The sequence below is a fragment of the Calonectris borealis genome, chromosome 17, assembly GCF_964195595.1.
Source record: "Calonectris borealis chromosome 17, bCalBor7.hap1.2, whole genome shotgun sequence".
In the NCBI taxonomy this organism is placed as follows: domain Eukaryota; kingdom Metazoa; phylum Chordata; class Aves; order Procellariiformes; family Procellariidae; genus Calonectris; species Calonectris borealis.
Window position 1 is genome coordinate 8,453,953 of NC_134328.1, and position 26,230 is coordinate 8,480,182.

The window sequence follows — 26,230 nt, forward strand, 5'->3', positions numbered from 1 at the left end:
GTTCCCTTTGCCTTTACTCGTAGGGTGCTGCCAAGGCAGAGGGGGTGTTGAGCCTCTGGGAGACCTGATGTGATGTGATGGCAGTGATGAACTGTGTGAGGAGAGCAGTTGCCTGGTTTGCTCCACCATGCCTAAACCTCTGGCAAGTAAGAATGGTAAGTCCTTAAAGGAACTGTTGATCACTGGTTTAAATTAAATAAAAAAAGAGCGGGGGGGGAAATAACTTTCTGCAAGGGAGTTGCTTCCAAAAGTCTTTGTCCCTGGAGACTTGACTGATGTGTACATTTGAGCATTAGCCTGGATATTGTAGAGCTGAAAGCACAGGGTATTTCCTCATGCAGAAGCATTGCAACAAGGTCCTTTGTGCCTCGTGTGGCTCCTGTTCCAGCATGTCCAAAGTGGCAGGTGTCACTAGTGAACAGAACCAGCAGGGCAAGGAATCTGCAAGCTGCACCAGTGCGGGCTGAGCTGGAGCGGGGTGGTGGTTTAGAGCTCTGTCCTGTTTCTGTGATGCATTGTGTTCAGAGAGCTCATTTTAAGGACACCCTGCATGGAGACATGTGGGTGATCAGCTGCTTAGAGCAGCTGCCCCAGTAAGGGACAGGAACCATCCTGGCTGAAGTGTGTCCCTTTGGAAGAGGGGTGCTGTTGACTCTTTTATGCCCTGCCCCTTGCTGGCCAACTTGAGGGAGTGTGAGGGGATTGCAGATGTTCAGTGGTGGCTGTGTGTGTGCATGGCTTTGCCACTTCCTCTGCCATTAGTTCACTCAGTCCCTGCGGATCTGCCGGGGGAGGTGGGAGCGTGGCACGGCTGCTGTGGGTGTGCAGCCACCTAACTCCTGGGGACTCGCTGGTGTAAGTGATGATTGAATTTTTTTTTCCCCCATTAGAGTGACATTGTGGATTTCTCGCTGTTCAAGCCAGATCATGTCACCAGTGGGGAAGTGCTGCTGTCCCCCACACCCTGGCAGGGCCTGGCGCTAACTGTTTGCTTTGGTTTTACTCAGGGCTCTGTGAAGGCAGTGGGGGTGTTGAGCCTCTTGGAGACTGGATGTGATGGCTGTAGCTGGCAGTGATCAATTGTGTGATGAGGGCAGTTGCCTGATTTGCTCCACCATATGTGCCCCTCTGGCAGGGGAGAATGGTAAGTCTTTGATCCACCTATGTTCACTGGTTTAAATTTAAAAAAAAAAAGGGAAAAAACACCTCTCTGCAAGGGAGTTGCTTCTGCAGTGCTTTGACAGGTTAGTGTCCCTGGAGATTTGACAGATGTGTAGATTTGAACATTGCTGCAGGAGCTCTTTTAAGTGTTGGACCCAAGTTGAAATACTCAAGTTTCCTTTTACCATCTTTCCTGCAGGGATTAATACCTTGTCAGTTGTTATGGATGTGAAGATTTTTCAAATGTAATTGATTGCCTCTTAATCTTCAGTTGAAGAGCATCTGTCATGATGACTTCAGACTTTTTTTCCCCACCAGATTGGCAATGCTGATGCAAACTTCTGTTTTAGCCAGATGGACTGATTCCCCAGGTGCAAGATGCTTCAGTTCCTCATGTGGCTGTATATTGAGGCTACATGCCCTTGCACCTCTGTTGCAGAGAAACTGCATGTGTGCTGCATGCTTTGAGGGCGGGCAGCACTGGAGGGTGCTGTCTGCACATATCATAGTTAACACTGATTGTATAACACTATCTGACATGCGTAAAAGACTTGAGGATCAAAAGTGAAGGAATTCTTGTTTTCAAAAGATCTCAACTAAATGGCAGAGAGCTCTGACAGGTTTCAATTTAACCTTAAGGGCATAAGCATAGCTTTTTTGTTTTGCCCCATTTAAGCAGTGTTAAAATGAGGTGGTGCTTACAGAGTCAGGGAGCTTTTGTTCTTGATCATTTTTTTGTTTATTTTTTTCCCCCCTCTGAATGGGAGGCTCTCAATGCCTTGGAGAGAAGTGTGGATGAAAGTCAGCATCCAGCAATGTGTGTATTTGCAAGAGAGGGATTGCTTTTGGTGTTCTTTTTCTTCCTTTGCTTTTTTTTATAGAAGATAAACAATGTGACATCTGAAAACTTGGCTGTTTGATTAGGATTTCACTAATGCTCTAGAAAATGTGCTTAACAGAACTTTACTTCATTGGATAAACAGCTGTTGTCACTGGCTTCATTCAGTTACAGCCTTGCGTTGCTGTTCAGGTGCCTGTTGTGCAGCTATCATATCTCCAAGGAGGCTGAAGTCTTGGTAGCCTGTATCTATGAAGAGCATAAATGTGACCTTTCTATATGGCACTCTTGAATTCAAAAGGAGTATGAGTGGTCTGTGTCAGATGGTGAAGCTGGTAGAGCTGACCAAATGTTACTCTGGCACTCTCTGCTCAGTCAGCTCCCCCAGGCTCTTACCAAGTACTACTCTAAAAGCTCCCACAGTGCAGTTTTAAGAGTGGATCCTATTTGGAGTACCTGGCAGTGAAGAAGTTTTTGCTGTTTGCAGAGCAACCCTTCAGACAACCTTGTTGTCTAATAGGTTTTTTGGGATGATTTGAAAGCTATGTATTTGCTGTTTGCAGTAGAGTGGATTGACAAAATGTTGGTTGTTTTCTTAACAGGTTGAGATTTGTCAGAAGTTGTCCTGGGACCTGCTGTGATTTCAGGGTACTAGCAGAAAGCTGTCCTCTGCTAATGATGTCCCTCTCCATGCTGCTGCCTGTGATCCCTTGTCCAAGCTACAGCATTCACATCACCCTGCAACAGCTCTGGTCTTTTCTCAGAGCTAGCAGGAGTGATAAATTGGTGTCCTGCCAACTTACAGACGGAGGGTGTTATGTTTTTCTTTCCCTTGGTATGAGGCATTTAACTGTAATGGATTCTGGAACTTGCCGTATGTTTAATGTAATTGGATGCTTTTGTCTGCAAGGGCTGCATTCACCACCTGCTAATGTTATCCTACCACAATCATTAAAAGTAAGGAAGCCTCTCCTTAGAGAGCGATTGTCAAGTATGAGAGGATGGCCTTCTGTGCAAGGAGAGGGGGGATTCAAGTCTTGGCTCTCCCCTGTCATCCAGAAGGCTTTAGTAATGTATCATTGGCAGCCTGTAAAGTGGGGAAGAGGCATCTCGGATGCTGCAGTGCAATGTGAGTTTCTGTACTGTTTAGAGCCTATTTTAATAAAATCTGAGTACTGGGTGAATTCAGCTGGTGACTGAAATTCTATTTACATGCCTTTAATAGCCAATTTCTGGATCTCCTAATTGTTTTGGGGAGTTGGATGGCAACAGGGCTTCAGTGCAGTGATTGCTTACATTGAGCTGCCTGCTGCCTCAAGCCAGAAAGGGGCATGATCTCATGGCAGTGTAGCATCACACGCCCTGAAGTGAAAGTGCTTAGCTGAGACTTGTGGCTGCTGCGGTGCTGCAGGAAACAGCACGAGGGCACGGTTCTCTGTACATAACAGCTGGCGCTAAAGGTCGACAACAGGTCTGTCTGCTGGACCAAAGCGAGAGGCGTAGTCTGCACTTTGCCTCTGTGGGAACAAGGGCTCTCCCTCAGCTTCTCCCCTAGGTCCTGTGTGGGGAGCAGCTGGTGCAGAACATAATTCAGTGGGGATTTTAGCTGGCCTGGTAAAAGGTGTAGATTAGCATGTTCCCAGGTAAGTCACTGGCTTTGCAAATCCTTCCATACATGGGTCTTGCAGAAAAGTGACAGCAGTCTGGGAAGGAAGGGAAGCTGATGTCAGCTTCTGTGGGGATTTGGACATTTCCCTCATGCAGTGTGTTCAGCTCGCAGGAATGACTGTGCTGCTGGCTGGAGAGACTTGGTGACAGATGTTTGTTCAGATCCTGCAGCCTTCCCCTGGATGCTGTTTGGCAAACTTCCAGGTGTGCAGAGCAGGAGAATTAAATATGGATTGTACATACGTGCTGGAGTAGGGAACCACTAAACAAGAGGAAGCTAAAGGCTTTCCTAGTATCAGAGAAAGGTAGTCAAGAGCCCTAGGATGTATTGCTTCCTGTACCTCTGACTTTTACATCACAGATAATTGACTGTACACATCTGGCCTCAGTAGGGGTGAAAAAAATCTGTCAATGAACCTGTGCTGTGCGATGCCTGCCCTCTTGTAGAGGGGTTGAATGGTGGTGAGTTCTGCACGGAGGGGGAGGACATTCTCCATCTGCCGTGCCCGTTAGTCTGGCAGTCAGGAGCGGTGTCTGCATGATGCACAGTCAAACAGGCCTTGGCAGATGTCCTGTGCAGGTCCTGGTCTGGTAGCATTTGTACCCCCCGCTGGCAATGCAAATGAAGTAAATAGCCCCTTCAGATCAAGCTGATGTGGAGAATTGGGATATATATTGACCTGCAGTGTCTCAAACAGCAGGTTCAGATTCAAACCCCAGGCCTAGTGATGGAACCGGCTCTTCCCAATGTGCTGCTGTTGGGAAGTAGTGCAGCAGCAGGTATGTGTGTTAGGGATGGGGTTAAAAACCAATCCGCCTGCAGCCTCGTTAGGTTCCTGAGGAGCAGGGCTGCCACTGTTGAAGGTTCCTGTGTTGCTAGTTCTGGGCCTGTGGAAGCTGTAACTGATGGGTTATCCATGCTGACTACCAGCTGAGGGGCTGCTGCCTGAAAGCAGCTGGGCGCATGTGCGCAGCGGCTGCAGTGAGCTGGCTAGCCCAATGGTGACAATTCAGCTTGAAGTAGCTGAAGGGCGAAAGTGAGGCACGGATAACAGGCTGAGGAAATGTTTAAGGAATTATTTCCTGCAGCATTTGAAGTATTGCTGTGGTTTTTTTACTACCTGATAGCAACAGCCTAATACTCTTAATGGATTGAAAGTTATTTACAGCAACTACAAGTTTAGGGGGTATTTCTGCTACTTAAAAGTATAAATAACAGTTTCAGTGGTTATGAGAGGATTTGGTATCTGAGCTGATAGTGGCCTTTGGCATGTATGTTTAGGAGAAAACAGCAATGATGGAAAATTAGCTATTAATCAGCATTTAAAGCAGTCTTCCATTAAATTGGGTAGAGATTTTTCTCATTCAATTAATGTAAGCAGCATAATCTCTTGAAACAACATATTGATGAGGGATCAGAACTGCTGCTAATACCATTACTTTCATAATCTAATGAGCATACCTATCAGCAAGCATACTTTAGGGAGTACCTAAACCAGTGTGCCAGTTGTCCAGTGGGAGCTGTGAGGACGGATGTAGCTGGAACATGTTTTATTATCTCTCCAAGAAAAGTTGCTCAGGTCAGGATTCAAGCGCTGCTGCTATTGCATACATGGATAGGGATGGAAGACAAAACTCTCAAGATAACTGATCCACGGTAAGCAACTCATGAATGCTCTCTAGTCTGGATGCTGTAGGGGGTGCTGTGGGCATGCGTTGCCCAAAGCTTTAGTAAGGGCCAGATGGGATTTCTGCATCAAACTGTCCATTTGTTTGAGGAGTTGTTCTGTGTGTATATAGTCGGGATGCTTTCACCTTGTCACTATAGCAGTGTGCTGTACTAAACCTCTGGACCAGCTTATCTGTAAGAACAAGAAGTGTGACAAAGTGGAGACAAACCCTAAAAGTAACATCTGAACTTGTCAGAGGCTTTTATTTAGAGGAGGAGGAGGTGGTCTTCTGTACTGGTAGGCTTTTGCTTCAAAGCTTTCATCTGCTGGAGTTTCTGATATGCCTACAAACAGCTAGGCACCTTAGGTGTGCTTCATTTTTACATCTGCCTCTATGATGTTTTTTCTGGAACTAGTTTGCGTCTAGAGAGCATCCCCCGGCACTCCTTCCACACCTTTGCTCCAAATTCCCATGCCCCCGCTCAAAAATGTGAGCATGGCTGCTTTTACCAAAAGTCTATCTGGGCAGAGTTTCAGGAAAATGAGGATATATGGTATGTGCAGCTGGTAAACACAGGCTGCAGGTCATTTTCTTTATTGCCATAGCATCTTTTTTCTGTTACATGGGATATCCTACCTTCTGCTGCTTCTCCAAACACCTTCTGTAATGGAGAGCTGGCTGAACTTGACTGGCCAGCTATGGGCTCTCAGCCATGTGGTATGCTATGAGTTTGGGTAATTTTCCTGTGTGTAACCATAAGCTATTAAAAAACTTGAGCTGTGATGGACTTCCTAGTACAATGGTGTTACAGCCAAGTAATGTAGTAGTGAACAGGGCAGTGGGGATGAATACAGAATTGTCAGTTCCATCAATTGTAGCAAGAACAGACAATGCTGTATGTACTTCTGTAACTTTCTAAAACTGAAATCTGGAGTCACTCACTAGGCTGGTATGTTTAAGCAAATGTTTACTTTTCTTAAACAGCTCTTTCTTGGTGCCATGAGCATTTGAAGGAAAATAGCACAGATTATTTCTCTGTCTGATGTTGCTTTTAATAGACATGTTTTCATACACAGTGAGAGGTTTAACATTTATATTCCTAAAGACCCAGGCATCTTTTTGACTGCATGGTGATTATTATATTCTTTTTAGACCCATCTGTTAAGTGGCTGCGTTAGCTTGTGGGATAGCACAGTCCGTTTACTCATTGTTCCTTCTACTCTTTGCATTATTTCCTCTGCCTCCATAGCTACTGAGTGATAGATTAATTTATCTGACACATCAGCTGTGTTGACAGGCTAGACATTACCATGGTCAGCAATGAAGCAAAACTTGGTTTTGTGATTGCTCTAGGAAGATCCAGATTTCGGGACTCTCAGACTGCCCCACAGGCAGTAAGGGGAAGACTTTTTGTGAAGCAGAGTGTTCCTTTCTCCTACACCATCCAGTGTTTTAAAGAGATGTTCTGCAGCTATAGACTTCTGTTCCTCTTCCACCCTTTTTGCCAGATCCCTTGGAGTGGTGGGGTAAAGCCAAGTGTCTTGGTTCAGCCCGAGTTCTCTGTGAGAACTGCTGGTTTGTGTTACAGCACCTAGGGTTCCCAGGCACTTTCCCATCCAAGCGCTGGGCACAGGGTGCAGATAGGGCTTGAGGCCCTTTGGCACTGCACTGGCTGTCTTCTGGCAGCTTCATCTAGCAGAAAACTGTGGTTTATGTCTCTCTTCTGCTCCCTGCTGTGACTTTTTCTTGCTCAGACCACCTGGCTGATGCTCAGGTTCAGCTCACTGTAGCAGGAGGACTGCTGCTCTCTCAACAGGGTGAATGGAGGGGGGACGGTGACAGCTCTGGCTTTCCGCCGAGGTTCCCAGTACGCACCACCAAAATCTCCCCTTTGCCCCCTGATACCTATCAGAGACTAGTGCTAAAGCCTTCTAGATTGTTCCACAGTAAATTAAACTCAGGAGAAAAGTGCTGGAGATGGTTCTCTTCATGTTTACAGAAACAAACACTCTGGGGTCTGAAGAAATTCTCTTCACCTGTTTCTCTGCTCGGTGCCAATGTGAGGCTAGCAGGGACTGGATGTAGCCCCTGCCACAGGCCTTCCAGTGACTGAAATGGACTCAAGTCTTTTATTATGTGGATGGGAAACACCTGGCAGCTTGCAGGCAGTAACAGAGTTGTCTTGGTGATGGGTAAAAATATTCTTTGTCCTAGACCATATTCATAGTGTAAATCGAAGCAATTCCATTATATTCCCTAAGATTGATTTGGGTTCATGGAAACAGGTTCAGGACCATTTCTGTCTGTGTTATCTGAGAATCTGCCTAATTTCTTTAGCGTTATATTTGGAAAAATGTCCACTGGATAGTCTGCACTTCACTGTGCCTGTCACTTGCTCTGTTCAGTTTTGAATGCTGTGGCTGGGTCACCTTGAAGTCTTCACTCTAGTCCTGAGAATAAGCTTGACTCCCTTAGTCTTTTCTCAAAGCAAACACTAAAGCCAGGGCTGTCCTCATTTCTTTACTTCGCATAGACTCCCTCGGGTTCATGTAACCTTCCTCAGCGAGGATGTCCAGGGTCAGAGAGACTTCGGGAGATGTGGTCTGAGCATTGACTGCACGAAGCAGCGAGGCACACTTTCCATCTCTGGCAGGGTGGCAGGTGTCCCTCCAGCCGGCTGAGGGGATGGTAGGTAAGCAGATGCAGCCCCACATGGTGCTGCTTGCCCAGATGGATTCCCTGAAGCCTGTTCCTGAAAGCTGCTCTCTGAAGGTGGGGCGGTGTGTCAGCACCCAGGGGCTGGCCCGGAGTAGCACACACATGCTTTCCACTCCACATGCTCGCGTTTCCCGCTGTGGGTGGTCCTGATGTCTTCAGCAGTGTACTGCTCTTTAATTGAAAGGGTGAGGCTTGTGCTTTTGATCCTCCCACAGAAACTGGAATGCTTGCACATCGGTCCAGGACAGAGCCTGGCCTGTAGGCAGCAGCTAACTTCTGGATACCATTTCTCACTGAGAAGAAATACTAAGCTCTACCTCTGCCCTTCTTTAGCAGATTGGAGTATGTGCGCTTTTTGTGCTGCACAACTGCAGCAATTGTAGATACTGCCTTACCCCCATCAATTTTCCCAAATCCAGCTGGAGAATTTAATGACCTGCTGATGAAGAAAAATGGTTGCTATCTCATGCAAATGGTTGCAAATCATCTGCAGGCTCATGAGACTGTTGCTGTAATTGTTACCTGTTACACTGGCTTAGGGTCCATTCATGTTTGCAAGAATTTTGTCTGCCAAGAGGTGATAAAAACTTATTTTTAACCTGAGATACAGGACTCATGGGGGAAGGTCTGTCTTGAGAGTGAATGCATTTTTCAGCGGATGTGACACCAGCAGTTCAAAGCAGACTTTTCCTTTGAGTATTCACTGTTACTTTTTTACAGCAGGATCTTTATAGGTGCAATTTTCTTGGAAATCTAGAGAGGAGGACTGTGGAAGTGTCTGAGAATTTTTCTTAGTCAGCAATTTATGTTGCTGTGGAAACACCTTAGTAGGGATTGGGAAAACTGCCTGGAGAAAAAGGTGGTTCCCAAAGGTGCTAACAGCAATGTGCATCTCTTGTTGATTCCTAGGTTACCTAAAACTGTACATCTGGCACATGCTTTACAACAGCTACTGTTGTGTCATGAGGGTGACATATTTTGTTTTACTGGTCCTGATTTCCTTCTGTAAACCCTCTCTGTCACTCCTCTGAACTATGACACATGCTCCCCACTGGTCTTTCCTCTGATCCTGGATGATATGCTGGGTACCAAAGTGAAGTTGCTGGCTGTAAAGATAAGTAGCAACATCAGTGGGGGGTGAGAGGGATGCTGATGAGGTCTCACATCTCAGAATGAGTTACAGTGACCTGGTGAATGAATTTGCATGCAAACGTGGTGCTTTTTTCTAGCAGAGGTGACCAAGCAGACCTGCTGTTACATAGCCCTTTGGCAAGTGGAAGGCTTGATGAGGAGAGGTCAACTTCTGAGTCATCTTGTTAATTTATAAAGCAGATACAAATCTGCCCTTTGCTGTTCTTTTCCTGACTTTCTTTTTTTTTCCTGCCCTGGAGAAAAGTACTTGTAGGAATAGTGCCGAGGAGGGGGGGAAGCACAGATGGATTTCCTCAGGGACAGAAAGCAGAACCGGGGCTGTGTGTGACTGCCAGACTTGTGACACAACTGCTGGCTGCGGGGTTCACCATGCTACATGGACTGGGTGCAACAGGCACAAAGAATGTCACAGCCCGTTGCCTGAGAGATTTTCCTTCCAAGTGGCAGCCTTTTCCTTCCAAATGGCAAGTAGGTGCCTCTCTTACTCTGTGTTGCAGGCTGCTGGAAGTGGCATTGGTGGGTTCTCCCCACTGCTGTTTTTTTTTTCTTTAAACAAAATGGAAAGGTCAGTCTCCCATGAGCTGCCTTCTCCATGTCTGAATTGTGTCAGGGAATCTGAAAAAGGCACCTATCCATGGATGAGCCTAATGATTTTCCTTCACACTGAAAAGAAAAGCTCACCCATATCTAGGTGATGTTAGAAATTCCAGCTGTCTGATGATGGGAGTCTGTCTATTCGTCACAGTGTTGTTGTTCCTCCAACTGTGGCTCAAGAGCTGGGAGGAAGGAGATACAAAGGTGCATGGGAGGTTTGCAAGGCTAACAGAAGACAGGAGCTCTCAGGCCTTCAGGAATGTATCACTGGGTTCAGCCATGGGTGACAGGCTTGTTGGTGAGTTGTGGTTTCCTGTAGGTTTGCCTGATCCTTCAACCTGTATAGGATCCCTGAGAGATGGTGGGGTTAGCCCTGTAGAGAGAATTGTAGTGATGGAAGTGTTAGGAGGATCTCACAGGGTTTTTTCATTTCCCTCATACTGGGAGCAAAGACCTCAGGAGTTGGAACAGCATGAACAGCCCCCATGTCCTGTGAGATCTGCACGTGTGTGCTTGGTGCTCTGGCTCTCTGCTTCTGCAGCTGTAAATCATCCAAGTTGCTCTCAAAGTTGGTTGTGAGGTGGGGCCTGTTGTCTAAAGCAGATCAGTTGGCTGTGTATCTTTTCTTGTAGAAGCAAAAATTGTTTTGGCCCCTTTAGACCATGTTGAAAAGGACTGCGTACAACTGGATGTGTAGTTCTGGTAAGATGTCACTTGGATCAGCTCCTGTGTTTTTATGCTAATGTGGTCCATTTATGCTGGTAGAATGGTGAGTAAGAGCCTAAATGGAAACTGTGTAAGAGGGGATCTCTCCAGGAAGCTCAGCAGCTGTGTAAACCTCCAGATTAGAGGAGGGCTAAGAAAAATTTTCTTTATTACAATAGCAAATCTGGCCCCTTAGCAATAGCCTTATAATCTTCATGTCGTCCTACTGAGAGACCTATTATTATCAGAGCACTGAGCATGTGGAGGTGGAAAGATCTCATGGGGTGAACTTCTTTTGCTTTGTTTTTGCCTTCAAGATGGTGGTTAAATAAACAGCAGTTACACAATTTCCCCATAGCTGAGCTTTTTGTACTGAAGTCAAGGCAGTGGTTGTGGGTAGGGGGTTGGTTTCATGCTGAATGTTGATAACATGTTTTACTGGGCAAATATAATCCCTGGGGGATTTTCTGTGGGTGGCTGCTTCTGTCTGAGCCTAGTTCATTGAGGGTACAAGAAGCTGTAGCTCTTAGTCTGAACTGTAACACCTCATGCTTTCAGTTCTTTTCAGTTTTTGGTGTTCAAGGCAGTGAGTCCCCTGGAAAAGGGAGTGTATGGTCTGGGTGTAAGTCCTATAACTGATGTACAAGGCAAGAAGCAAAACTGAGCTTCAGACAACTCCCATCTAAGAGACTGACTATGTAGGCCAAATACTCCCTGCTGAAGTGTCATCTATTGTACATCTAACATGCATTGTCAGTCTATTTGCTGTTGCATGGACAACCAAGTTATTTAACGCAAATAGTCACAAGGAAACTGGTAATAGCTCAAGCGAATTAGGTGTTTGATTATCCACCTATTTCTGCATGAGCACATAGCGCACAACTGAAAGACCTACCAAGAAAGGGCATATGTAAGGGTGAATTTGAGGTTGACCAGGAAGTAATTGAAGCCAGCTGTGTGCCTATGTGTGTAAAAGTGTCTGTGATTGACCTGCTTGTTGAAAGTGTTCCTTCTATATTGATGGAGATCTGAGATATAGATAGGGAAACAAAAGAAAGGAATTCATCTCCAAAAATATAGTCCAGAATCACTGACTGGAATGGGAGTGAATGGACCCTGAATGTCAGTAGATGATGTTGCACTGACATCCAAGGAGATGAAGGCTTCATCAAGCTCTTTGTCTCAAGGGTATATGGAGGTGGAAGAAGCTATGCAGTTGTTATGTACTGAGTTGAAGTCACCAATTCAGTTCTTCAGGGCTGGCAGAAACTATCAGATTTTTTGCCATAAATATGGATTCTTGAGTGTCTTGGCCACAGCCATTAAAATCATCGTGCCCAGCCCCTTCAGCGAGGGGATGGCATGTGAGCAATATCCAGTGGCTACAAGCTGGCTGCATGGATGGAGCCAGGCATTGGAAAAGCCTTTGTGGATCATTTTTTATCCATCTCCCTTTCCAAAGCAGTGCGTATCACTGTGGGTTCAAGACATGATTATCAACATGATGATAATTTTTTAAATCTGAATTTCACACATGGAAGTTTCCTCATGATTTAGATTTGTGATGCTTGTGAGCTGCTTTTGTGGCTCCCTTTCCTTTGGTGATGTTGAATACCATTAAGCATTATTTTCATTATCAGCAGAGATACAAAAGGAATATTCAGTGATACTATTAAGGTGATTTGGGCTTATAATGCCCATTAGGAATGTTATTAAAAGCCCCTTCAGAATGTCATTATTTAAAGTCTAGTGACCTCTTCTGTCATCCAGATGTCTCCTCCTGACTGTTTTCTTTAAGCCTCTGTGTCAGACAGTGTTGACAGCAATGCTATGCTGCAGGTGGAACAGAAATGTACAGCACTTCTATTAATTTTTAAAGTGATTTGGCAGGGTCACATAGGTCCATGGAAATATACTTTTAGGAAGAGAAACCAAAAAAGCTCTTGCTTGTTTCTCTGTGATGTGTTAGGATAAAATCCTGGTCCAGCTACTGAACAATAGCTGTGTAGTCTGTGGGCAACTGGTCTCAAAGAACTTGCCTGGCAGGATGGCTCTGGATACCTCCCTGTGAGGTATCCAACTAAAATATGCAAGTCCTCATTAATTCCCAGCACTGTCTCAGTGGTTTTGTAGTGGTTGACTTGTCATTGATGGGAACAAGGTTTATCCTAGGACTGACGATCCCATCCAGCTGCAGTGTTGTTCTCTACTTATAAGACTGCAGCTGTCAACATTGCAAAAACCCTGTGGTGATGGTTTTATTTAATTTTCTCATTCCTTCCTTCATAAAGGAAAATGCATTCCTTTACCATCCGTAGCACAATTAATCTAACTTGTCAAAAATTGCTAGTGATCTTCACACCATAGAAAATATGTAGGGACTCATGACCCATATCCTGCAGGCAATAGACTAAAGGAGAAATCCTACTAGAAGACCTGGAGAGATGGACTTGGTACATCTGTGCCTCTGTAAACTTGTGAGGTCCCAGGGCAAAAACAGTTAAAAAAAAAAACAGAAGGAGAAGGTGCAGTTAACTGCTTCTCCCTGAATCTTGGCATCCTCTGCTTGTATCACTGTTAAAACTTCCATGGTGACTAATTGTGATTTTAATCAACAAAAGAATGCACCTTCCAATATAAGAATAAAAGGAAACTCTTGTTTCCATGCAATTATCCTTACTGATAAGAAATAAAGGACTCCTGCACTGCAGTCTTCTGAACAGGCTGTCTAGAAACATCTCCATCTGCTGAGTTGTTTTAGATCAAACTTTTTCTACCCCGTATCTTTCCACAAGCCACTAGGTCTTTAATATGCTACTTCCTACAGTTACTGTAAGAAAAATATAGCAAGTTTCTTAGAATGAAGACTGAATTCTATTGGAAGTGGCTTGGTGGAGTTTTACAGCTTGTTTATGTAAAACACACTTTAATAGCAAGGGGAAAAAATGTTTTCCTTACACACTGAATTTCTTTATCTTCTTGTTTACAAGATTTTTCTTCATGTTGCAATTTATGGCATCATTTTTCATGGATCTGAGTAGGAGCCTGGGTATTGAAAAGAGGAATGTGCTTTGAGGAGGTAAATTAAGTTTCTCCCAGAGTTCTATAATTCAAACATGGGTATAGCTGAAATAGTGTTGAAATAGTAAAAAAGTTAATTTCTAGAGGAGAGGAAAAAAATCAGTGCACCCTATTCCAAGAAAAATAAAGCGGAATATTCCTCTCTTTGCATTTACGTAGTTGAAAAGTGCAGAGAGCCCTGTGCCTTGGTGACTTAATTTTGTCCAAGGAACGTGAATGCTTGACTGGTCAATGTCTTCCCATGCCCGTGACAGCTTCTGCTCTCACTTAAGAAAATAAATGTGACCGTTTCCATCATGTAAATTGTATCAATTGAATGAAACTGTTAAATAGGTGAGCTAGCATTACAGGTTCTGTTTATTTTCATCCCTGCTATTACTGCATGGTGCTTCCCAGTTGCACTCAGAAATGCCAGTCACAAAAAGGACCCTTTGTGCTGAGAGTTGACTTTGAGAGTTTGGGTCACTGCTTTGGTTTTTAGCTCTATTTCCCATCATATTTCTGTGCTGCTTTTTAATGTTCTGTGAAGTGTTTAGCTACCATCTGCAGAGACTGAATTTGTGCAGATGAGTGTCCTTGAATCTCATGTGGAAATATATTCATTATAGATAAGGCCTCTGGTTTCATCACCTAAGTGGTACCTTATTGCAAATAAACATCTGCTTCTTTGTAGATCAGCTGTAACTTTATTAATTTACAAGGATCAACCTTTTTACTGTTAAAACAAGGGAAAATAGGTACATTTCAAGAGGCAATGTGGCTCCAAAGCTGAGGAGGGGCCCAGAAACAAGGACTCATTTGTTCTGAGTCTAGTCCTACAAATGCTTGGTCAAGTGGAAAGACCCAGTGATGACGGGGAACTGCCGGCACAAATGAGGCCTATTTGGTAGATAGGACCCAGCAGGATCAGGCTTTGCTCAGAATATTGAAACAGTAATTTCCATGCCACTTGGTAGGCAGATTGCACCAGATGTGTCTGACTCATTGCATCCATGAGATGCAACGCACTCAGATTATCTCTGGCAGGCAGAGGCGTGGATCAGGTCAGGAGTCTTCCCCTTTGTGGACTCCAGGAACTCTGGACAGCAGAGATTAAACTGGGGTCTGTTCTCTGACCTCTTTGGCTTCTTGACAATTTGACATGTATAAAACAAAGTCAGTGTGACTGTGATACAGGCAGCACCTAGACCACAGAGATCCTGACAGTGTAAACAGAAATCAGTTACTGGTAACTACATTTTTCTGTTAACATAGTTACCACTGTCAGCTAAAAGCTTGGCAATACTCAACGCATTTGTCCAGCTGGGCAATTTAAATTTCTGAAACATACATTGGTACTAGACCAATTGTCTTTCAAATTTCACCTATCTCAGTCAAATACTAATGCATGTTCAGTTTATTGGAGAGGTTTATTTAAAGCCTAGGTTTCTTAGGATGGGCAATCAACTGGCAACTTAAAAAAAGGACCACTTATAGTAAGTATATCTGGTTTCGTCTGCAGCTTGTATAGCTCATTACAGAGCCTGGTTAATCAGAACAGTTATGTCTGTGTGCAGTGTAATATTTCAAGTACCATATTTAAGCATGCTCTTGAATTTAGAAAGACACCTCAGTGTTCTGTTTAAGCAGTGTATATATCACTTTAGGATTTGCTTTCCATTTGGTTTGCTTTTCTTCCTAACATCTGGGGAGAGATTTAGCAGAGTGAGAAAAGCGTGGCCTGGATGATAACTGCATTGAAGAAACTGTACTGAAGACTATTCCCAACTGTTCCTGTGTTGTACAGGGTCCCAGGGGACAAGTGGTGCTGTGTCACCCTGGAGCCTGATGCTGCAACTTGCATATGGCCCATTTGCACTTGCTGGCTCATAAAACAGCTCAACTGACTGGACAATGGTGGCCTGGATTCCCAGTCTCTTATGTTGAGAACACATTAGCCAAAGTGATCAACTTATGTGAGACAGGACGATCTGATGGTGCCTGGGAAGACTGATCTTGTATGCTGTGAACTGGGCTGCTGTTTCTGGGGTATGTGTGCACTTCTTGTTTCTTCTGTAGCATCTCATGCACACTTGGAGATTCCTCATAGGAAGGGAATAAAATGGTCTGTGCTAAAGACAACAAAAAGTTTCATCTTCTAGTTGAGCCACAGGTTTTTGGAGTGAGGAAAGACCTGCTGGGAGAAGTCCCTGGCTGTTTTATACATGTCCCTGTTGATCTCTCCATCCTTAAACACCAGCAGCAAAATCCCACGAGCTATAGAAGCGGGAGGCACTGAGCTGCAGTCCGAGTCAGTGAAGGGAGGGAAGACTGCTGCTGCCTGCCGCTCCTGCAGCCATCTCACAGCGTGGCGTGGGCTGCAGGAGAAGCGTTGCTGGAGGAGGATGCAAAGGTGCAAGGGCTGAAGGAGGAAGCAGTTGTCTGTGGAGGCAGCTGGTGAAAGCATGAGAATGGAGCTAGTTTGGGAGGAATCTGAAAAGTGAGGCACTGCTTTTGCTTTAATGTGGGAGGGTCATGTAGCTTGTGGGATTGACAGAGGATTTTAGGCATTGTGTTCTAGAGAGTGTGCCTTGTCATGGGGTTATTCTGGATTTAAAAGATTCCCAGTAATGCTTTGTGGAGTCAGGTGTCACCCTGGGCCTTCACAGAGTAGGGGAAAATTTCAGGTTCGACTTGAATGCAAACCTGTTCAAGGCTTTTCTTCTGCTTAGGGGAAGGAATATGGCTTACCTTGTTCATAGGGTTGCCTCTCATGGCTCAGACTCTCACAAATTGTTCCTTTATTTTCTCTTGGGAAAAGAAAAAGAAAACTGGTCCAAACACTGGAAGTACCAGGTTCAGAGAAGTTGGCTGGTTTCCTTTCCTTTTCTTTGAGAAAGCAAAAGACTCAGAAAACCACTAAAAGCTTTTTATTAAAGTATTTATCTTTCCTATTTTCTAAATAAAACTTCTGGCCACTTTGAACCTTCTCCAGCTTTCATTAAAGATAATAGCTTTTTAATGACAACGAGTTTGTTTCTTTTATGCCCTGGGGTGAGTCATAGCGCTGCTCTCTGTGGAGAGGCAGTATGTGATGGGGTTGTGTAGTGGCTTTTGGCAGAAGAGAGGAAGAGAAGGCTAGCACCTGTGTTCTCTGTGCTTATGGCCACATCTGAATGAGAAGAGTTGGACTTCCCTGCTTCTCTTCTAGCCTGACTTCCCCCAACGGTCTTATAATGCAGTGTTATATATGAGAGAGGAAAAGGCAGAATAAGCAGATCATATCTCCCATGTGTTGGACACTGCTGGAGACACTAGCTTTGAGATGAAGCCTTTATCAAGGGCGAATGTTTTGGGGGTTTAAATCCAAGAAGGTGTGTGCTCAGCCATAACTGCTCTGCCGTGGTGTGGATTCTCTCAGCAGTACCTCGAGTCTTGGGGACAAAACCGTGAGCTGAAAAACAGCAGATGCTTTAGACCTAGCTGGTCATACAGCATTGGAGAAGACTGCTGCCCTCTGCTAGTGCCCTCTGTGCACTCCGACTGGGAAGCTGATGTGGTTCTCCTCTTTGCAGCCAGCTGCGGGTGACTTCTACAAAGGTGGCAAAGGCATGTCTGAAGAGGTGTGCAGCAGTTGCTGGCCTCCTGAGCACGTGCAGAAAAGTCCAGATTTCTTTTTTCTGGATGAGATGCTTTTTGGTCCCTGGGTCAATAGCCCAGTTCAGGTGTACTGGCCAAAACTCCCTTCAGTCCTAATGAGATCCCATCCCTTTGTCAGAGTATAGGACTGTTCCTGGGTGGGCTTTGTTTGCAGGTGGAGTTTAGGACTATTTGGTTCAATGTTCTTCTCTACTTTGGCAAAAGAGAGAAGAATCTCAAATACGTGGGCTTGTAATCTGATTTTTCTTCAGATTTTCTTCAGGAAAATCTCTGAATCTTGCTTGGTATTAACTCTTTTCCCATGTCTCTGTGTGCTAAAAACTCGCAGATGTGTACAAAGGGGAATGCTGTTTAAAGGTCTTTTCACTTCTATTCTAAGATCTCAAAGGACACCGTGAAGGAGAGAATCACGGTGCGCAGTTCAAAATTCCTCCGAGTAAAGCGGCGTTAGGATCCCTGCAGATGTATTCTTCGCTTACTGGTCTTGATAAAAGAAAATTCCACCTGAATCTTTTCTCAAGTAAGCCTTTTTTAAGACTCAATGCTTAGTCCTCCTCCCTTTCCTGACCCCCCAACACTTTTTTAATTATGGTTTTCTGCACAGGGTGCCTGGGGTAAGCAGGCAGACAGGCATTTTAAGAAAGCAGGAGCAGGTGTGAAAATAAATCAGCCAGCCCCTCTAGTTCTTACTATTATTATTTTAAGTTTGTCAAAAGAAAGAAAAAGACTTAATTCTTGCATTAGGATATTTTCACATATGAGACTCTACTTTTTCTCAGCACTAAGAGCTTGTTATCTGCCTGTGTGAATTTGTTTTCATCTTGGCCATAACTGCATGAATTCATACTATGAGTGGGGTGCATGGGAAAGCAAGACCACATCCACAGCAGCGATTTCTTTTGTTGTCAAGGGTTAGCTAACCTAGAGAAGGACTCGAGAGAGGCAGGACCTGTGAGGTGAGCGAGTGAGGGATTGGATGTTAGAAATGCAACTATGGCAGAGAGATCAACGGAGGAGCTGCTGAGGCAGCGTCTGGGACGGTGGCACCTCTCCCCGACCCAAACCACTGGCCAGGCAGCCCCTCCTGCCAGGATGGTTCTTCAGCCTGCAGGAGAGATGATTAAAGGACGATTCAATGGACATCTATAAAATCCCGAGTGGCCTTGAGAAAATAAACGAGAATTCATTGTTCCCTGTCTCTTCCAATACAAGAACTAGGGATTCAAATTAAATTAGCTGATGGTAGGTTCAAAACAACTTCGTGCCCTGTGTAGAGTGGCATACTGCTATGAGAGACTGTGGGTGCTGAAAGTTTACATGGGCTCAAGATGAAATGGGAGAGAATTTGTATAAGACACAGACTGAGGCATAGGCACTACCTATTCGGAAATCCTGGAGGTGGAATTATCAGAAATGTGAGAGCATTCTGGGGAAATACCACTATACACTCAACCTCTCTTACATTCCCTCCTGGGCATCTGCTATTAGTCACTACTGAAGACAGATACTGAGGGAGACAGGTCTTTGTTTTGACCCAATGCAGCTTTTCTAGTGGATGAATAAATGCTCAGCTTTTTATCAGTAGCAGTCTGAGCTCAAATCCCAATTTCTGCTCTCTGGTATGGTTAGATCAGTTCTGTGAAGGAGTAAGAGGACACTAGCTTGTGCAAAGGATGTCTTTGACCTGTCTTAGGAAAGAGCTGTGTGCACTGAGGTCATTTGTTGAGAGCTGGGGCTGGCAGGACTGGGACAACAGCATCCTCAGGGTCTAAATGGGACGAAGGGCTAAGATGCTTCAAAGATTTCCTACTGCCAGGGCATGGGAGAGGGAGTTAAACACTTGAATGAAACAAACAGTGAAACCTCAGGCGAATAGCTTCAATGGAATAGCCAGGCAGGGAAAATCCTTGGAGACAGCCAGGTGTTTCTTGCACGTGTTCCCTGCTTTTCCTGAGCTGAAGGCTTTTTTTTCTATCTGCCACACAGAGGGAAGGATCTGGGATGGGAAAACATTCAGCAAAGTACAGAATCAGATAAGTGCCATGAACACAAATCCACAGCAGTTGCTTTGACCTTGGCATGAGGCCAGCTTGCCCCTATTCTGCCTGATCAGTCAGGCAGAAGCATAACGGACAGTTTGAAAGGGAGAGTTAGTTAAGAATAGTGTGGGGCAGTTCAATCTCTCTTTGGATTCATGTTGGTCATCCTCTCCTCTGCTGCACTTTGTCTCCAGTTCAGGCAGGCAGGGCGTAAGAGCAGCGTGAGAGGAGTAAGAGGAAAGGTAGGGCTTGTGTCTGAATAAATACTGTTGAAAATGGAACAGAATCCTGTTTCAGAGGATGCTGAAGCATCATTTCATGAAGGGGGATATCCCCAGAAATGGGATGATGGGATAGGAAGAAAAGGGTTGGAAGGTTTTTACATAATTACAAGTTGGGAGCTCAGCTTCCAAAGGGTGGAGGGGTGATGAGAGTTGGTGGCATCCAGTTTTGATTCGTACAATTGCTATCTGTGGTTAGGGCAAAGTCCCTGATTATCAACTATCCCAAAAGGTCTGAGCTTCTTGCTGGGTTTTCTGGTTTTGGAGTTTTGCTGTTTCTATCGGATTAGTATGTTGTAGGAAGCTTGATCATTTGCCCCAGCTTTTCTTTGAAAACATTAAAGTTTCTGAGGGTTTCTCTGCTTCCCTGCTGATATTTAAAAGCTGAGAACAAAGTTGCTATGTCCAACTGGAATTCCTCCCGTGCTCCTCTATGCCCAGCAGGACCTAGTCTGTTTAGGACCACGTGTGCTAAAACTCTCGCTAGCAAAGCCTGGAAAAGTGTGCCTTGCATGCTCTTGGCTCTCGGCGTGAGATAGGAAAGGCAGCAGACCACAGAACAGGCTCTGCTGCAGAAATTGATTTTCAAGTTGGTACCTGTTCACAGAAGCAAAGGTGTAGGTGGAAATACTGACCTTTGCCTTCTTTTGGACAAGTATTGTTGCCGTTGCTGTTAATTTGCGTCAGGTTCTGGAAAGCTCGTGTGAACAGGTGGTGCTTCTTGCTGAAATACAATGAACAAGCAGAGCATCCCTTGTGATACCCTTGGAGAAGGGTTTGAATGAGCTGGCAGCCAGCTCTCCTGTGGCCTTCACATATCTGTAGAAATCAGCTCCAAGAAATCAGATCACTTGGCTACTTTCCTTCTATGCTTTTACAGACTTGGCTGTGACAATGGAAAGTAAAATCAGACACTCTAAACCAGAACCTTTTTTTTTTTCCATCTTGCATACTGATAGCTCTGCTAGTTTCCTTATTGCTGGAATGCACAAGAATCCAAGTCCTGCACAAGGGACATGAAGTGCAAGGGGCTGTACAAACACAGAACAAAGCAAATACTGCTATCCTAATGCATTTGCAATGTACATGTAAACTATCAGCTGATAGGGGCATGAAGGCAAAGGGGCGAACACTTGGGAATAGGGTAAATCCTATTTAAAAACCTGATAAATCCTATCCAGGCTACATAATCATCTTTGTTGTTGTTGTTGTGGGAAAATTATGGCAAAATAAATTTTAAGAATGGGCTGATATTGGACGGCATTCCCCATTCCACGGATGGGTGGATCAGCCTGTGGTGCAGGCAGGGACACTGATTAACTACCCAGAGTGAAAGTGAGAGTAAGCTTCCCTTTGTCCCTTGGAAGGGACATTCCATCTGCAACATCCTCCTGTCCCTTAGAGTTAACGCAGGGAGCAGGAGGGCCTCTGGGAACTGGGTCAGTGGCAGCTCCAGCACAGTGCAACTTAATTAAGCAAAGGAAAATGAATGAGGGGGCAGGAAGGGCAGAAACCCTGTGTGCCCAGCAGGGAAAGCAGCTGCATTTGAACAAGCAGATAAAGTCGCGTTGCCACCTGCCCTGGTGAGCTGCCTCTTGAGGTTCCCCATACGTTGGAAGACACATTCTTCACTGTGCCAGGGACAGCCCTGCAAGCTGTTCTGCTCCTGAACCTCTCCTTGTAATATGGACTAGCCGCATTTCTTTCTGTAAAGCACACTTGCTTGGCTCCAATATTCCTCACCGGGCCAACAGTTCCACCTTTAGACTTGACAATTGCCTTGCAAGAAATCTGTTGCTGGGCTGATGTGGTTCAGCATGGCTTGGGCCATGTTTTCCTTGGCTTTTTTAACATTACCATCTTTGGAGCCTGTCAGGGGGGAAAAAAAAAACCAAACCCTAAAAAAATCCCCCAGGGCTATGTCAAACCAGAATAAGGGAGAACAACTGCTTTCAGACCGGGAATGGGAGATGAGCAACAAAGTTTGCTCCCAAGAGCTTTAAGTGGGGGTGGATTGAATATAAACCCTACTGAGATGTCTGGACCCAGATCCAGTTTTCCTAATAGTGCAGGGTCAGTCAAAATTGCAGTCTTTATGCGGACACACTGCTTTCTAAAACTAATTTTCATTCCGTCAGTTTTCTGTGTCTCAGAATAGTGTGAATGTGTTCCTTCTACCCCAACAATTGTTGGCAGGGGGACTTGGAGCATGGCAGCATCAGTGCTGGAAACAGAAACACCTGGGAAGCGTTCTCTGTTACTGCTCCTCAGTTAATTGCGCAAGAGCCACACAGGCCTCTGGTTTGTGTTGACTAATTAGCTGAGTAATGCAATCTCCTTTTGAATGTTCTTCCTGTTCTAGATCAAGAATGAGACATACATTGATTAAATGACTTACCCGTGAGGTCACACAGTGAGTGACTCATTGGCTGAGGCAGGAATTAACACCTGGTATCATTAAATGCCTGCTTCCTCGACCCCATGGCCTCTCATTTCTAGTGCTCTTCTCTTTCCTGTCCTGGCCTTTTTGCCTCTTGCCCACTGCAGGATTTGTTACATGTGCAATTTCCAAGGCGACAATATCTGACCACTGCCAAAGAAGCTAAAGTTCCTTTTATTTCTTATCTTTTTTGGAACATTTTACCACGTTATGCCTGAACTGGTGAACTGCCAGGTCTCCTCTGCTCCCATGCCTCCAGCATGGCACATGATGAAGGTGTTAGTCTGTCTTCTAATATTATTTTCTGTTTTTCTAGAAGCATCTTTGCTGCAGTCTCCCTGAAGTGGGAACACTCTGCCCATATCCACTGTTAGTACAACAGCATAATCAGTCGCAAAAAATCAGTGGGTGGGTTTTATAAATCCCAGGTCAGTATTCAGCGAGGTATGACATCTGTTGTGATCAATATTTTAGAGCAAGTCTGTTTGATAAAAAGTTACAGTAAAGCCTTTAGCTTCCTACTGAATAGCTAAATAATTCACAGGAATAGCTCTAATCACTTTAAGCTTCTTGCATTTGAAAGTTAGCAGAAAATTCAGAGTAATTCTGTAGAGAGGCGGTATAGCCAGCTGGATTGTGTTTCTTCCAAGCTGCTGGGAATGAAGTACTTTCAGGTTTTTAATGGCTCCTGAGGTATGCTGGAGTCAAATCTGGCAAAAAATGGTCTCTTTCATCATTTGTTTTTGATGATAATCTTTATGGTAATTTGGCTGGCAAGTGCTAGCAGTCAGTGCAGAAACTATACTCTCTCGTTTTAAAAGTCTGCAGAAATGGAACTGCTGGAGGCATGGGCATCATGAGGTGCCACGAAGGTTAAGGCAAAGAAACATTATGGTAGCGTCAGGAAAATCAAGGGTATTTGTGTGAGGAACGACCGTTGCCGTAAGGCCGCGGTTGGGCAGCGGGTGTAGCTGGCGCACCCAGCGCAGGCAGCCCGGCGCTGCTCCGACACACCCGCCGGTGAGGGGGGGTCTGCCCGGGACGGGGACGCCGCTGACACCGAGCGGCCCCGGGACGAGGCGGCTGCCGCGGAGCTCGCTCCGCCGCCGCGCCCCAGCCCGGCCGTCCGGGCTGGCGGCACGGGGGCTCCGCCCGGCCCGCCCCGCCGCCTTCCCCCGTTCGGCGGCGGGGCCGGGGCGCGGGGGAGGCGGGCCGGCTCCTTCCCCCTCAGCGCCCGCTCTCGGCGCCTTTAAGCCGGCAACCGGGCCGGGCTGCGGGGAGCGAAGGTCGGTGCAGGCGCCGTGCCGCCATGGCGGGGTGCCCGCCCCGCTGGGCCGCCGTGCTGGCGCTGCTGGTGCTGCCGGCCCTGCCCCGCCGCGCCGCCGCCGGCTGCGCTGCCCGCGGGCTGTGCTGCCCGGGCCGCGACCCGGCCTGCCTGAGCGTCGGCGGGCGGCCCGACGGCTCCCGCGGGCCCTGCTACTGCGACCAGGCGTGCGCCCGCACCCTCGACTGCTGCCACGACTACGCCGAGGCCTGCCCAGGTGAGTGGCCGGCGGGGCCGCGGCCGCTCCCGGCTCCGGCTGTCCCCGCCGCCTGCCGAGCAGACCGGCACCTGCGGCCCCTCGGGGCTCTGGCTGCCTGGCCGCGTTTAAAAGCGCCGCCGGGCTCTGCTTTGCTCGCGGGAAAAGCACGAGGGGTCAGGCGGGGATGCGGGTGGCCGAAGGAGGGATGCTGCTCCCCACCTCGGTTGTGGTTTTTGGAGCAGGCAGGTAGCTGGCAGGGCACGTCGGGATGCTGCGTGTTTGGACAGGACAGAAATGTGAAATGGGACGTTTCCTGGCTGAGTTGGAATCCCCCAATCCCTTTCCTTCGTGTGGATTGAATTATTTTGGATGGGATCAAACCCGCTGCTCCTGTTAGTCCATGCTTCCCTGCAAAAGGCATCGACAGCTGCAGCGAGTGGCTGCAGCTCCCGCATTTGATCTGGCGAGAGCCTCCATCACAGTGCCCATGCAGCTCAGTGCCGGGGTCCCCAGGCAGCGCTGCGTTCCCGGGGAGCACAGCAGCACTCCCTCTATAAATGTCTTCCGCTAAAGTGCGGATGTGAATTAAGGAGATAAGTTATTTTAATGAGTGGTGCAATCTCATATTCCCTTCCCACAAACAGCATCCTCAAGGAATCTTACCCACTCCTTTTTTGCCTTTTTTTTTTTTTAAAACTGCATAGCTCTGCCGTAGCCGAGTTTTGCTCTAGGCAGATGGGTAGACAGTCCCGTGATTTAATTGCCTTTTTCCTTTCAAGAGAGAGCTGGAAAACGGGTGGGAAATAAGCTCATTCCAAAGTGATTTAAACAAGCTATGTCTGTGGATGAGGACAGGCTGGCGGGTCTGCAGACCAACAACTCCCAAGTGCAGCAGAGAGCAGGAGCATGAAAAGTGCCACCCACGGGATCCCATAAACCCGCCTCACCTCTGCCCCGAGGCAGGGCACCCCAGGTCTGCAGGGGGTGCAGCTTGGCTGTCCTGCTGTTGGGGCTGTCAGGGGAGGGGTGTGTTGGTGCTGGGTGCCCCAGTGCCTTTGATGTCTGAACACGGTTGGGCTGTGGGTGCTCCTTCAGTACCCCTGCGTCAGAATCCTGCTGCTCTCAGCAGTCATCTGGGATGACTGGGATAGACGGGAACCCCTCGTGTCTATTCTTCGTAGTGTAGAGGAGTAATAAGAAAAATGTGTTCGCAGGCCCTTGTCAGGCATGGTGAGGGGGTAGCAGAGGACAGTCGCTGCTCCCTTTCTGCGCTGGGCACCCTTGCAGCGGTGCCGGGGTCACAGCTGCAGCCCTTGCTGCCAGCCCGGCGGGGCGCGGCGCTGGGCTCGCCCAGCCCGGTGCCATCCTGTGGCTCACCGCAGGAATAGCAGCACCCTACTTACGGAGGCCTGGCGAGAAAGCCGGTGTTGTGCAGGGTGAGATATTTCTGCATTATTTCTTGTGAGTCATTTGTTCTGGATGTAAGGGACCCACTCCTACTTTGACTTGTATTGCCTTCGTAGCCTGGCCTTTTTTCAGTAGTTTTCTTGCTCCCACCACTAAAGAGCTACTTTATGAAATTGACTTGTAAAGCAAAATATTAAGGCAAAGGCATTAATATCTGACACCAATCAAAACTGAAAAGAACAGAATATTCCGAATAAATGAGATGCACAAAAGGATTGTAATGTTGGGTAACCTGCAATCCAATGGGCAGGCTTTTTTTGTGGTGCATTGCTGCACATATGAAATGTCTCAATTACTTAGATAATTGATTTAATTCCTAATCTTTGGTTTAAAAACCTGTTTGTGGTGACTTGAAACAAAGAAGAAAAGCAATCGCGTTTGAAAGATCTTCCTAAAGTTTCTGAAGACAAGGGCTGTTTCAAATGAAGTTCATGCAGTAATTAGGGGTTATCTGTGTTCTGTGGGAGAATAAATTGAAGTATCAAGCTTGAACTGCTCAGAAAGGCTGGGATTCTCAACAGCATTTAGCAGCTTATGTCCCAATGAAATCAGTGGGACTCAGGCTTTTGAATGCCTTTGTAAATCAGAGTGTGGATGTCCATTACTGTAAGGTGTTGAGTATAGTGACTCTTAATGGATTTGAATGGGCTCATCTGCATCTTTAAATGGAGTGATAGATTAGTAGTGGAGCTGGACTCAGAACCGAGTAATTCCTCGCGCCTGAGCTCAGCATCATGGGTCAAACGTTCCTGTCCTTGGGGAGTTTGCCTCTGGAGTACTCACAGGGACTTTGGGGGAAGGTGGCTTGCGAGTGCAGCCCTTAGTGTACGTAAGGTGGTGCGTGTTGGCCTTTAGCTGGTCACTGTGTGCGTGAGGCACCCAGTGCCTGAACCAGCAAAGTAGGAAACCTGATAAGACACCTGATCACTGGTACAACTGGAGTTTGATGTCCTTAGAAGTGCTGGTGTGGTGTATTGTCATACACTGGCCCAGCTCAGTCACAAGATACAGAAATGCAAGGAGAGGGACTGTAACCATCTGAGAATCTGTGGGGAAAAAATAATATATGAGTCTAGGCTGACCTGCAAGTGTTTTTCTCCAAAGGTATTGTTCTTGATGGTTAGCTTGTGTTGGTTAAGTACAACTGATCAAGTATATCATGGGCTATGGTTCCAGGTTGCCTTTGAGAGAGACCAGCAGGTGAATGCTCTTGTGCTCAGGTGGTTCCTGTGTTATTCTTTATAGTTCTCTCC

The 26,230-nt window shown here is 46.2% G+C and overlaps 1 protein-coding gene and 1 non-coding gene across 7 annotated transcripts in view; both read left to right on the forward strand.

The window, feature by feature from the left end:
* Window positions 1-26,230, forward strand: part of LOC142089692 (somatomedin-B and thrombospondin type-1 domain-containing protein-like) — a 38,939-nt gene that overhangs the window by 1,597 nt on the left and 11,112 nt on the right. For 2 of the 6 annotated variants that reach the window (XR_012676263.1, XM_075166462.1), the window contains exons 2-3: window positions 24-155; window positions 1,008-1,144. Coding sequence is in view for 2 of the 6 variants with exons in the window: in XM_075166462.1 (XP_075022563.1) it covers window positions 1,057-1,144 (88 nt within the window). In the remaining 4 variants the exon portion in view is untranslated. The other 4 variants (XR_012676264.1, XR_012676266.1, XR_012676265.1 and 1 more) reach the window with 4 other exon arrangements.
* Window positions 850-938, forward strand: LOC142089931 (small nucleolar SNORD12/SNORD106). Its single transcript, XR_012676361.1, has one exon. It is a non-coding gene; the product is annotated as a small nucleolar SNORD12/SNORD106 (small nucleolar RNA).